The sequence below is a fragment of the Ailuropoda melanoleuca genome, chromosome 13, assembly GCF_002007445.2.
Source record: "Ailuropoda melanoleuca isolate Jingjing chromosome 13, ASM200744v2, whole genome shotgun sequence".
Lineage (NCBI taxonomy): Eukaryota > Metazoa > Chordata > Mammalia > Carnivora > Ursidae > Ailuropoda > Ailuropoda melanoleuca.
Genome location: NC_048230.1, coordinates 49,839,986 through 49,852,592, shown reverse-complemented (window position 1 = coordinate 49,852,592; position 12,607 = coordinate 49,839,986). Strand labels below are relative to the sequence as shown.

The 12,607-nt window shown below is 41.9% G+C and overlaps 1 protein-coding gene across 3 annotated transcripts in view; it reads right to left on the bottom strand.

Moving 5' to 3' along the window:
• Positions 1 to 12,607, bottom strand: part of LOC100474691 (serine/threonine-protein phosphatase 4 regulatory subunit 1) — an 82,419-nt gene that overhangs the window by 46,895 nt on the left and 22,917 nt on the right. For all 3 annotated transcript variants that reach the window (XM_034639998.1, XM_011220128.3, XM_034640000.1), the window contains exon 3: positions 7,782 to 7,914. In XM_034639998.1, the coding sequence (XP_034495889.1) occupies positions 7,782 to 7,914 (133 nt within the window). The remainder of the gene's footprint in view (positions 1 to 7,781; positions 7,915 to 12,607) is intronic.

Sequence of the window (12,607 nt, the reverse complement as noted above, 5' to 3'; positions counted from 1 at the left end):
CAATGGAATATTACTCAGCTATCAGAAAGAACGAATTCTCAACATTTGCTGCAACACGGACGGCACTGGAGACAATAATGCTAAGTGAAATAAGTCAAGCAGAGAAAGACAATTACCATATGATTTCTCTCATCTATGGAACATAAGAACTAGGATGATCGGTAGGGGAAGANAGAAAGGGATAAAGAAAGGGGGGTAATCAGAAGGGGGAATGAAACATGAGAGACTATGGACTATGAGAAACAAACTGAGGACTTCAGAGGGGAGGAGGGTGGGGGAATGGGATAGACTGGTGATGGGTGGTAAGGAGGGCACGTATTGCATGGTACACTGGGTGTTATACGCAACTAATGGAGCATCGAACTTTACATCGGAATCCGGGGATGTACTGTATGGTGACTAACATAATATAATAAAAAATCATTTAAGAAAAAAAAAAAAGAAAGATACCTGGAAAATCCTCCAATATTTGGAAATTAAACAACGTACTTCTAAACAACTCATTGGTCAATGGAGAAATCATTATAGATATTAAAAATACTTTATACTGAAAGGTAATAAAGATATTAATATGAGAACTTGGGGATGCACCTAATATAACACTGAAGTACTTACAGTACTTAACAGTAATCTTATAATTTAAAATGCAGATGTTATTTTTAAAAGGCCAAAAAAATAAACATACCTCACAAGAAGAAAAAGAACAGCAACTAATTTCCCCCCAAAAAAGAAAATAATATAAATTAAGAGCAGAAATTACTGAGCTAGAAAATAAACACACAAAAGAAAACATCAAAGCTAAAACTTGATTCTTCAGCAGAACTAATATACTTGATAATCCTCTGGTAAGAATTATCCAGGGAAACAAAAGAAAAGGCACCAATAACCAATAACAGAATGGAAAATGGGGTCATACTTTCACAGACAATAAAAAGAAAATTGCCATTTTCCCACACATAATGAGATAACAGATCTAAGCAATAATAATTAGTGACCACTAAAGCCATGAGAAGAAAGGCTGGTGGGAAGTTTTATAATGAAAGAATTCAACACGTGCGCCCACGGCTCAATATGAAAATCTCCAGAAGTGGGACACCAGACATTGTTTCCCAATGTTTTGTAATGAGAAGTACACAAAACAACACATGAAGGATTGTTTAAAACAAAAAATTGGGGGCGCCTGGGTGGCACAGCGGTTAAGCGTCTGCCTTCGGCTCAGGGCGTGATCCCGGCGTTATGGGATCGAGCCCCACATCAGGCTCCTCCGCTATGAGCCTGCTTCTTCCTCTCCCACTCCCCCTGCTTGTGTTCCCTCTCTCGCTGGCTGTCTCTATCTCTGTCGAATAAAATAAATAAAATCTTTAAAAAAAAAATTGAAGTAGAATCTAGTCAAGTCTCCAAGTGTAATTTTCGGTTTGCAGAAAATACAACGAACAAAGGATTATGTTAAATTACACCATGAGAATAATGACCACCAAATCCAGAATGCGGAAAATTCTACAAGAGTAATGACCCCTTCAACAAATAGATGATGTAGACAGAAGATGAGAGAGAGAATCAATTAGATAATAAAAGAGATTTAAGATCAAAAGGAAAAAAAACTATAAAAAAAAGACTTAAGAGACACATCTACCTAATGAAATGTGTGGACCTTATTTGGATCATGATTCAAACAAATCAACCATAAAAAGGCATTTTTGAGACACTCAGAGAAAATTTAACATAGACGGGTAGACTGGAAGGCATTATTATTAATTGGGTTGAGTGTGATAATGATCCTGCAGTTAGATTTAACTCTTTAACTGGATAAAATGGTATGATGTTTTGGATTTCCTTTTAAATACACCAGCAACAAAGCATAAAACTTCTACAGAGAAAATGAACAAATTTTACTGGGACATTAAAGAAAACCTACATAAATAGAAAGATATACCATGTTTATGGATTGGAAGTCTAAATATTGTAAGGGCAATATTCTCCAAACCAACCTATTCATTCAATGCAAACCCAAGCAAAATCCTAATAGGTGGGAGCGCCTGGGTGGCTCAGTAGGTTAAGTGTTTGCCTTCAGCTCAGGTCATGATCCCAAGGTCCTGGGATGGAGCCCCTCATCGGGCTCCCTGCTCAGTAGGGAGCTTGCTTCTCCCTAGGCCTCTCCCCTCCACTTGTGCTTGCTCTCTCTCAAATAAATAAATAAATAAAAATCCTTAAAAAAAAAAAGACTGTTAAAAAAATTCTAACAGGTGTTTTATTTTGTTTTATTGGAATCTGATGAGATTTTGAAATTTATATGAAAATACCAAGGACCAAGAATAATAAATCATGTCAAAGAAGAAAAACAAAGGGGCAAATCTTGCTCACTCCAGTATCAAGACTACTACAAATCTACAGTAATCAAGACAGCATGGTACTGGCTGAAGGGAGAAAAACACGCTACTGGAAGAATAGATAATCCAGACAAAGACTACTATAAACTGGATCAGAACAGAGGTGACACCCCAGAGCAATGGGGAAGAGACATAGCTTTGATAAGAGGTATTGTGACAATTGAGAAAATGAAGCTGGACCCCTCTTTCACACAATGAATAGAAATTACTTTCAGATGGATTGTAGACTTAAATGTGAAAGAAAAAAAAAAGATAAAGCTTTTAAGGCAATATAAAACAGTATACTTACGATCCTGCGGTAGAGGAAGACATTTTAAAGAAGCTCCAAAATGCACTAAGGATAAAGGAAAATGTTGATGAATTTACAGCAAAATGAACAGCTTCTGGTCACCCAAAGAACACTGTAAAGAGACCTGGAACACAAGCCATAGGATGCAGGAAGATGTTTGCTGCACGTAACTGACCAGGGTTAGAAATCAAGGATGTACAAAGACTTTCTGCAACTCAACAATAAAAAGAGAGAAGGTCCATCTTCCCGCTACCCACCAAAGAAAGATTTAAACGGGCACTTCACAGAAAAGAAATACAGATGCCCAAAAAACATATGAGAAGGTGTTCGAACTCATAAATAAGATGTAAATTAAAATCACAAAGCAATACCATTATATACACTAGCACGCTACCAGATTGGCTAGTATCTTAAAATCTGACAATACCAAGTGGCAGATAAAATGTAGGGCAAAGGTGGGAGAACACATGGATGCAATCACTTTGGAAACTGGCACTATTTCCTAAAGTAGAAGACGAGCATGTCTCATCACACAGGAGTTCTCGCCTGGCTGTAGCCCCGCAGAGATGTGTGCTGATGTGCACCCGGATGCGTACACTAGATTGTTCACAGCACAATTTGTCATGAGAGTGAGAAAACTTGAACTACTCCAACAACAGATAAAATGTCAGTATACTCAAACAACAGGACACTGTTACAAAATGAACAAACTCAAAACTATACGCAAAACCACAAAGTAACATACCCTATATGATTTCCCATATTTCAAGTTCAGAAACAACAAAATTAACTTATTCTGTTTGCAAGTAGATACTTAGGTGCTAAGACCAGAAACAAGATTAAGGATGTGATGAACAGAACCACCCAAAGGCGGTCACCACATGGCAGGGAGGGCACACATCCAGGGTGACCTCAGTAACGGCCACGTGGGCACGTGCTTCCTAAAAACTCCTTACGTTTTACATCCAATTATCTCTATGGGGCATATTTTACAATAAAAGAGGTTTTATTTTATTTTTTTTTAAAGATTTTATTTATTTATTTGACAGAGACAGAGACAGCCAGCGAGAGAGGGAACACAAGCAGGGGGAGTGGGAGAGGAAGAAGCAGGCTCATAGCAGAGGAGCTTGATGTGGGGCTCGATCCCATAACGCCGGGATCACGCCCTGAGCCGAAGGCAGACGCTTAACCGCTGTGCCACCCAGGCGCCCCTAAAAGAGGTTTTAAAGAAAGATGAAAAAATAGAGATTAAAGGAGAAAAGGCATGTAATAATCTCAAAAGAAGCATTATATAAAATTCAGACCTCACTGAGGATTTTTAAAAACTCTTAGTGAGTTTCTTCTATACAATAATTCACCTGTACTCTTCAAAACTGTCAAGAGTATTGTGAGAGGCAAAGAAAGGCTAAGAAACTGTTAGAGATTAAATGAGCCTAAAGAAACATGATGATCAAATGCAGTCCATGATGCTGGGTTGGATTCTGGACCTAAAAACCAACCAAACAGAAAAAAACCTGATTTAAAGGACCCTCTTGGAACCACTGGACAATTTGATTAAAACCTAAATATTAGAGGGGCACCTGGGTGGCTCAGCCGGTTAAGCATCTGACTCTTGGTTTCAGCACAGGTCATGATCTCAGGGTGCCGGGATCGAGCCCTGCATCGGGCTCTGCGCTCAGTGCACGGTCTGATTGGGATTCTCTCCCTCTCCCTCTGCCCCTCCCCCCGCTCACATACTCTCCCGCTAGCTCTCTCAAATGGAATAAATAAAATCTTTTTTTAAAAATCTAGATATTAGATAACAGTATTGTATCAAAGTTAAATTTCCTGACTCTGATCACTATACTGTGATTCTATAAGTGAATGGCAAATGTCCCCGTTAGACAAATGCACATGGCAGTCACCATAGAGAAAGCAACGTGACGGCTACACTTACTCTCAAATGGCTGAGAAAAAAATGTGAAAATAAAGAGAGAGTGAATGTTAACTCGAACATGGCAAATCATTGACAATGGATGAATCTGAGTAAAAAACAGATAGGAATTCTTTCTACTACTCTTGAAACTTTTCTTTAAGGCTGAGAAAAAAATGTGAAAATAAAGAGAGAGTGAATGTTAACTCGAACACGGCAAATCATTGACAATGGATGAATCTGAGTAAAAAACAGATAGGAATTCTTTCTACTACTCTTGAAACTTTTCTTTAAGTGTGAAGTTATTTTTAAAAGTTTAAAAATAGGGGCCCCTGGCCGGCTTAGTTGGTAGAGTATGAGACCCTGGATCTTGGGGTTGTGAGTTTGAGCTCCACATCGGGCATACAGATTACTTAAAATTTTTTTTTAGTTTTTTTAAATTAAGGGGCACTTTGGTGGCTCAGTCAGTTAAGCATCTGACTTCAACTAAGGTCATGATCTCAGGTCCTGGGATCAAGCCCCACATCTGGCTGCTTGTCCCTCTGCTCCTCCCCTCCTGTGCACTTGCTCTCTCTCTCTCAAATGAATAAATGAAATCTTAAAAAAAATTAAAAACTTTTTTTAATTAAAAAAGAGTGTAAAGATAATCTCTTAACAAATTAGAAATATAAATTTTCCTGGGGCGCCTGGATGGCACAACGGTTAAGCGTCTGCCTTTGGCTCAGGGCGTGATCCTGGCGTTATGGGATCGAGCCCCACATCAGGCTCTTCTGCTATGAGCCTGCTTCTTCCTCTCCCACTCCCCCTGCTTGTGTTCCCTCTCTCGCTGGCTGTCTCTATCTCTGTCGAATAAATAAATAAAAAATCTNAAAATAAATAAAATCTTTAAAAAAAAAAAAAGAAATATAAATTTTCCTAAGCTGATACGACATAGCTACTAAAAATACAAAACAAGATAGGAAAAGAAGAAATCAAACTACCAAATTTCACACACAACATTATGCAGTATGCAGAAAACCCGAAGAACCCCTGGGGAAGTTATTAAAATGAATAAGTGAACTTAGCATAATCAATGGAGACAAAATAAAAATATAAAAATCAATTCCATTTTCATAGCAGCAATTAGAATTTTATTTTTTTTAAGATTTTATTTATTTGTCAGAGAGAGAGAGAGAAAGTGCACAAGCAAGGGGAGGAGCAGGCAGAGGGAGAAGCAGATCCCCGCTGAGCAAGGAGCCTGATGTGGGACTCGATCCCAGGACCCCTGGATCATGACCTGAGCCGAAGGCAGACACTTAACTGACTGAGCCACCCAGGCATCCCCTAGAATTTAAATTTTAAGAAATGATCTCATTCACATTCATGCAGAAGATCAAATACCTAGAACTAAATCAAAAAAGGTACAGAAGATCTCTACAACAGAAAACACACAAACAAACAAAGAAATTGAAGAAAAATCTATAAAAAATGGAAGGATTAGAAAACTAAATACTATAAGGTGTCAATACTTTACAAATTGATTTATAGATGCAATGCAATTCCAATGAAAATCCCAAGAGGTTTTTTTTTCTAGAAATTGATGCACTGGTACTAAAATGCATTTGGAAATTCAGAGTCAAGAACAGCCAAGACAATCTTGAAGAAGAACAAAGTGGGAGGACGTACTGTACCCGATATCAAGATTTTGATGATAAAGTTGCAGTAATGAAGACAGCATGGTCTGGGCACAACGACAGATAAACCGACCAAGGAAGCAGACTAGGATGTCCAGATATGGACTCTTGATCTAAGACAAACGTGGCAAAGCACAGCATAGATAAAAGGTGGTATTTTCAGTAAATGGCACTCGGTCAAGTGCATACCACATGGAAGGGCATGAAACTTGACCCCTACCTCACATCATACACAAAGAAAACAATTCCACGTGGACTGCAGATCCAAATGTGAAAAGTAAAACAATAAAACTTCAAGAAAACAATATAAGGAAGTATCTTTTTTTTCCTTTTTTTTTTTAAGTAGACACCACGCCCAGCATGGAGCCCAATGCAGGGCTTGAACTCAGGACCCTGAGATCAAGACCTGGGCTGAGATCAAGAGTTGGGCGCTTGCCTGACTGAGCCCCGCCAGGCGCACCTATGAGGAAATATCGTGATGGTCTTAGGGAAGGAGAATGTTCCTTATACATGAAAAGAAAGCACGAAGCATAAAAGAAAAAGTTGAGAAATCATGAACTACATTTAAATTAAGACCTGCTCATCAAAAGACATCATTCAGAGTACCATCATTTCCCTATCTGTAAAACTGGGATAATAATTGAACTCACTCAGCAGCAATTGCTGTGAGCCTTCTACAATTTGACAGATATAGATATTAAATAGATATTTAACAGAGACTCAGTGAGTATTATCCAGGCTTCACAGAACAGTGTCCTTAAGGAAAGATGTGAGGGAAGGCTGCAGGTGGGGATGTCCAGAGGACTGTTCAGAACAAGAAACACACCAGGGCTTGTGCGTGGAAGGAAAGGGAGTGCGTCACAGGCAAGAAGGAAGAGGCAGAAGACAGAAGGCATATCTGATGGAGGAAGGGAGACCAGAAGAGAGCTACCTCCCCCTCTAGGATAGGAGGGAAGAATGCCCTCAGATTCAGGTTGGGGCGAGCTATCAGTTGAAAGAGATGGCTTAGTTTCTGCTTTCTTCATGAAGTAAGAGTCAAGGTCATCCGTTGAAGAGGCATGGTCTGAGGCTGGAGTTGAATCCTGCCAGCCCCATGAGGAGTGACAACACAACACAGCAGGGCAACTGCATCGAAGTCCCCAGAGCACAAGGCAGTCGAGAAGCAAAACAAGCGAGCAACGCTCCAACTGATACTTGTCAATTATGCGACGTATTTTCCTTTTCTGAGGACAGCACGTGTGAAAGAAACCCAGTTAGTAATCCTAATTATTTAAACCCCAGTAACTTTCATCAGCATTTGATTCCTGGCTCACCGGGTGACCAGTATAACAGTAACAAGACTAATGGGAAAACCTAATCCAAGGGTGCCCTTCAGGCAGAATCCCAGCCACCTAGAGACAGCCTGCTTTCCACTTCACCCACGAGAGTCCTCGAAGCTGTCACAGAGATGTGGCAACCACTGTCGGCCTAAACCAGACCCAGCACAGGGCTGTGAGTGTGGGAAGGGCTGGGGAGCTCACCGGTTAAAGATGTTCTCACTGAAAGCATACTTTTCCAGGCGAGCGAGTGGAGGCAGGTTTTCCTGGCCTGGGATGTCCAGAAAGGCCGTCACCCTCATGCTGTCACGATCTGGACCGTAATCTTCAAATCCATCTAAAGGAGAAGAGGGGACAAAACTGCATTCATCAGGTCACACTTGAACAAAGGCATGCCCTCACAGCACACTTTCTACCCTCATGGCCCTTTCCAGTGGGAGCCTCTGGGTCTCCAAACTTGACAACTCATCTAAAATGAAGTGGGTAGGTTTAGAATCCAAGTGAAGGGTGTCAAGACCAGAGGCATAAAAAAAGCTAAGTGCCCTTCTTTCAGTGCCATCAATCTGATGTGAGTCACCTCCAATCAACACGGATGGGAACCTCCCCCCTGCCGGGGAAGTCAGAAGCAAGTGAGCAAAGCAGCTAGCTGACCCCTATGAGCAACATCCATGGAGCGCTATGCAAACAGGTGTAAAATGGTCAAAAGAAAAACAGAGGAGTGTGACCTCAAAAGCAAGAATATGCTAGAAAGTCCACCCCAGTTTAGTCTTGTCCTAAACATGCTTGTCATACAGCTTCATGCACCACGTGACACTGATTCCCATCAAACCACATGGCAACAACACCCAACCGGACCCCTCCGACACGAATGTCCAACAGGTTCCTCCAACCTCTCACTCTGGCCAAAAATGAGTCTATGGTCATACTGACTCTTTCCCCTGAAGCCCCCAAACTGAGAGCAGGCAGACCCTCCCTCCAACGTAGTGGAGTGGCATGGCTGAGCTCATGGGCACTAGAGCCAAGCATCCCTGGAATAAGATGAATCCCCCAAACACAACTTACTAGCTGTGTGACCACAGTAAGTGATTTAACCTGTCTACACTTCCATGTTTTTTTTATCAGGAATGATATAAAATGCCCCATCAGGATGTTGAAACAAAGGAGTCTGGGCATGTCAAGACCTGCAGGATCTAGCCCCTCATAATCTGGCCAACTTTACCATGGCCACCACCCTTTACCCACTCTCGCTTCAGGGGCATAAAGGCTTCCCTACTATCGCTTGCACCGAAACAGCTGGGCAAAAGCATTACTAATGCAAAAAAGCAGAGGATTCCTACCTGGCAGAGAAAAAAAAAAACCAGTTAATTTAGGCAGTAACTGATAAGAGTTTAAAATAAGAAATGACATGTTTGTGCCTAGGTATTTACTTTGAAACACTAACCACATTTTTTCTCCACAAATTCTTCTATGCTAGTAATTAGAGCTTATTAAAAATTTACACTGTATAACAGTTACCCAGAGAATTTTAATAAAGAAGTATACATTTGTAGAAAATATATGTGTGATGCAATCAAATACATCATTTCTTGCAGGATCCTTGCCAGGGAGGAATGGGTCCCCACTGAGTCACAGTCAAGCCCCACCAACCACGGTCACTTTGTATGAGCTATTTTCAGTGCATTTCAGGGTCCAGGAGGAACACGCAGCCTCCATCTCACAGATATTTACAAAGCACTGTGGACCTCGCCTGCAGTGGACTTTAAAATATCAGGTTAAAACAGAGTTTGCAGGGCACCTGGGTGGTCAGTCGATGAAGCATCTGCCTTTGGCTCAGGTCATGATCTTAGGGTCCTGGGACTGAGCCCCACATGGGGTTCCCCGCTCAGCCGGGAGTCTGCTTGTCCCTCCCCCTTACTCGTGCTCTCTCTCTCTCTGACCTCTCTCTCAAATAAATAAATACAATCTTTAAAAATAAATATATAAAGCAGAGTTTGGTAAACTTTTGGGACCACAGATACTTTTGGAACCTGATGGCGGCCACAGATATGCATACTCAAAATTTTCATAAAGAATCTGGGGTTTCGGGGCATCTGGGTGGCTCCGTCGGTCAACCGTCCAATTCTTGATTGTGGCTCAGGTCATGATCTCAGGGTGGTGAGATCAAGCCCTGCGTTGGGCTTGGTGCTGAGTGTGATGCCTGCTTAAGACTCTCCCTCTCCCTCTGCCCCTCCCGCCCCCTCTTTAAAAAAAAAGAATCAGGGGTTTCAAAGATCCTCTAAGGTCCACCTGTGTACTTTGTGGGTTAAGAACTACTGTTTCAAAGTAACAAAAAATATGCAGGCACTCTTCAAAAAACCTGTCAGAGAACTAAAGCACTTTGTAATTAGTTCCACAAAAGAATAACTCTTATTAGGGAATATTAATGATTCCACTATGCTAACTATATAACATTATACTAACTATATACGTGGAAATAAAATCCATAAACCACACAATACTGGGTAATAACCACTGTTCGTTATTTCCAGGAACTGTGCTCAAAGCTTTGTGTCTAGCAGTGGTTCATTAAATTCTGACAACCACCACATTAGCCCCATGTTTCTGGTAAGAGAGCTGAAGCTGAGAGAAGCCAAGAAAGCTGTCAAAGGCCACACGGCTAGAGTGGAGTGAGTCAGAATCTGAACTCAAACAGTCGGACTCTAAACATTGCACTGTGCTGTACTGCCAGAGGAAACCTACATTTTAATTTTCAAAGAAACCCCTCCCACCTCCCCGTCGGAGCTTCAGACTTGGGGACCTTTCCTTAGTTCTTCAAATGCACCAAAATCCTTCATCTCAATGATTTTCTACATGTCTTTCCCACTGCCTGGGACACTCTCACGTCTTCCCCCCGCAACCCGCCCCAGCTTAGGTACCCCTCCGCTGACCCCAGGGCAAAGGCCACTCTCCAGTTACAGCCTCTCCCGGAGCTGTGGGCTCTTCGGTCCTACCACTCCCACTAACAAAAGCAGCGGCACTGGGTTTTGTAACCGTTTCACGCTTGTTTCCCAGTGGCTCCGTGAGCTCCGTGGAGGCGCTACAACCCCAGCGCCCCGTGTAGTATCTGACAAGTAGCAGATGCCCCATAAAAAGTAGCAAAATGGAAAGACGCCACTAAAAGAAACCTGAATGAAAACAAATATCAAAGAAAATGACTGCCATTACACAGAATCATACAGAAGGAGCCTTAGAACAGGCCTTGATAAATGCCCTCATTGTGTGGACCCCTAAATAGGTGTGCCCCCAAAGCAGCAGCAGAACTAGGATCCTTAGCACCCAAATGCTCGGTGTTCAAGTCCAGTGTTCTTTCAAGAGTTGCGCAGGCAAGTCTATGAAGATGAAGGCTGAAGGAATCGAACACCAAAGCCAAAGGGGAGGGTTATGGTCTCGGAGGCAACTGAAGGAAGGTGAGCGACTTCCGTTTCCAGCCGATATGGTAAAAGACCCTCACAGTTTACACACCAGACCAGAAAACCATTGATGAAACAGCAGTTTTCAGGCACTAGGCAACAGGAAGCACGGATGAGGGCCCTCGGAGAAGGGACACAAACAAGGCACCATGAGACGGCCGCCTCTGACCGCCCAGAGAGCTTCCAGAGTTCCAGAGAAGGAAGATTGCAAGGAAGGGCGCAACAGAGACCAGCATAGGGGCCCCCAGAAGCTTTCACCTGGAACTGATCGGCGCACACGCGAGAGAATGCTAGCAAGACTGGGGAGGAACCACAAGAGAGGAGCCCACAGGTCCTTCCCGGCACTCACATGCATGCAGCAGCATTCTGTTCCCCCCCTGGGACACGTGGCACTGGTGTAGTAGTGGCTAAATTAGTCTAGACTAAAGCCTGCTCCAGACCTGCCCTGATGGAGCTTATGCCAAGCCTCACTAGAATCCAGTCCAGCCCAAAAAAGATAATGACATACCATAACAAAATCCAACATTAGCGATGTATACAATTTGTACTGTGAAATCCAACAACTAACACCCCCAAATTCTTAATGTCTGGCATACTATCAAATATTACAATGCATGAAAAGAAGCCAAATAATATGACCACGATCAGGAAAAATGAATAAACTGAGAAAGTCCCCAAAATGTCAGAGATGATAGAATAGAAAATTAACTTGAAATAGCAATTAAGGGGCACCTGGGTGGCTCAGTCAGTTAAGTGTCTGAGTCCTGGTTTCGGCTCAGGTCACGATCTCAGGGTGGGGAGATGGAACCCCACACTCGGCTCCATGCTCAGAACGAAGTCCGCTTGAGATTCTTTCTCTCCCTGTCCCTCTGCCCATCCCCACCCACACTCGTGCAAGCATGCACATACATGGGTGCACGCTTTCTCTAATAAAAAGAAAAAAAGAATGCTCCATATATTCCAGAAATACATGGAGATATTGATGAGAGAAATGGAACTATACATATAAAAAAAAAAACCCAAACGTGAATTCAAGAAATGAAAGACACAATAACTGAGTCAAAGCATAAACTAGAAGAAATGAACAGATTAGAGAACTGGAAAAAATCAGAGAACTTGAAGATACAGCAATAGAAACTATCCAAAACGAAGCACAAAGAGAAAAAAAATAGGGGAAAAAAAAAAAGAACAGAGCGTCCGTTATTTGGAGACATTATCAAGCACCATAACATATACAGAACTGGAGTCCCATCAGAAAAGAAGAGGGGGAAAAAAAGAGAGATGGAGAGAACATTAAAAATTTTAGAAGAACACTGAAAATTTTTAAATTGACATAAACTATAAGCCTACAGATTCAAGAAACTCAACAAACGCCAAGCAGAATATACATAACAAAATATCACATTGAAGCACAAAAATCAGTGATCAAGAAAAAAATCTTAAAAAGCGGTCAGGAAAAAAAAAATACACATTACATTAAAAAAAGATGGGGTGGCTGGGTGGCTCAGTCGTTAAGTGTCTGCCTTCGGCTCAGGGCGTGATCCCGGCATTATGGGATTGAGCCCCACATCAGGCTCCTCC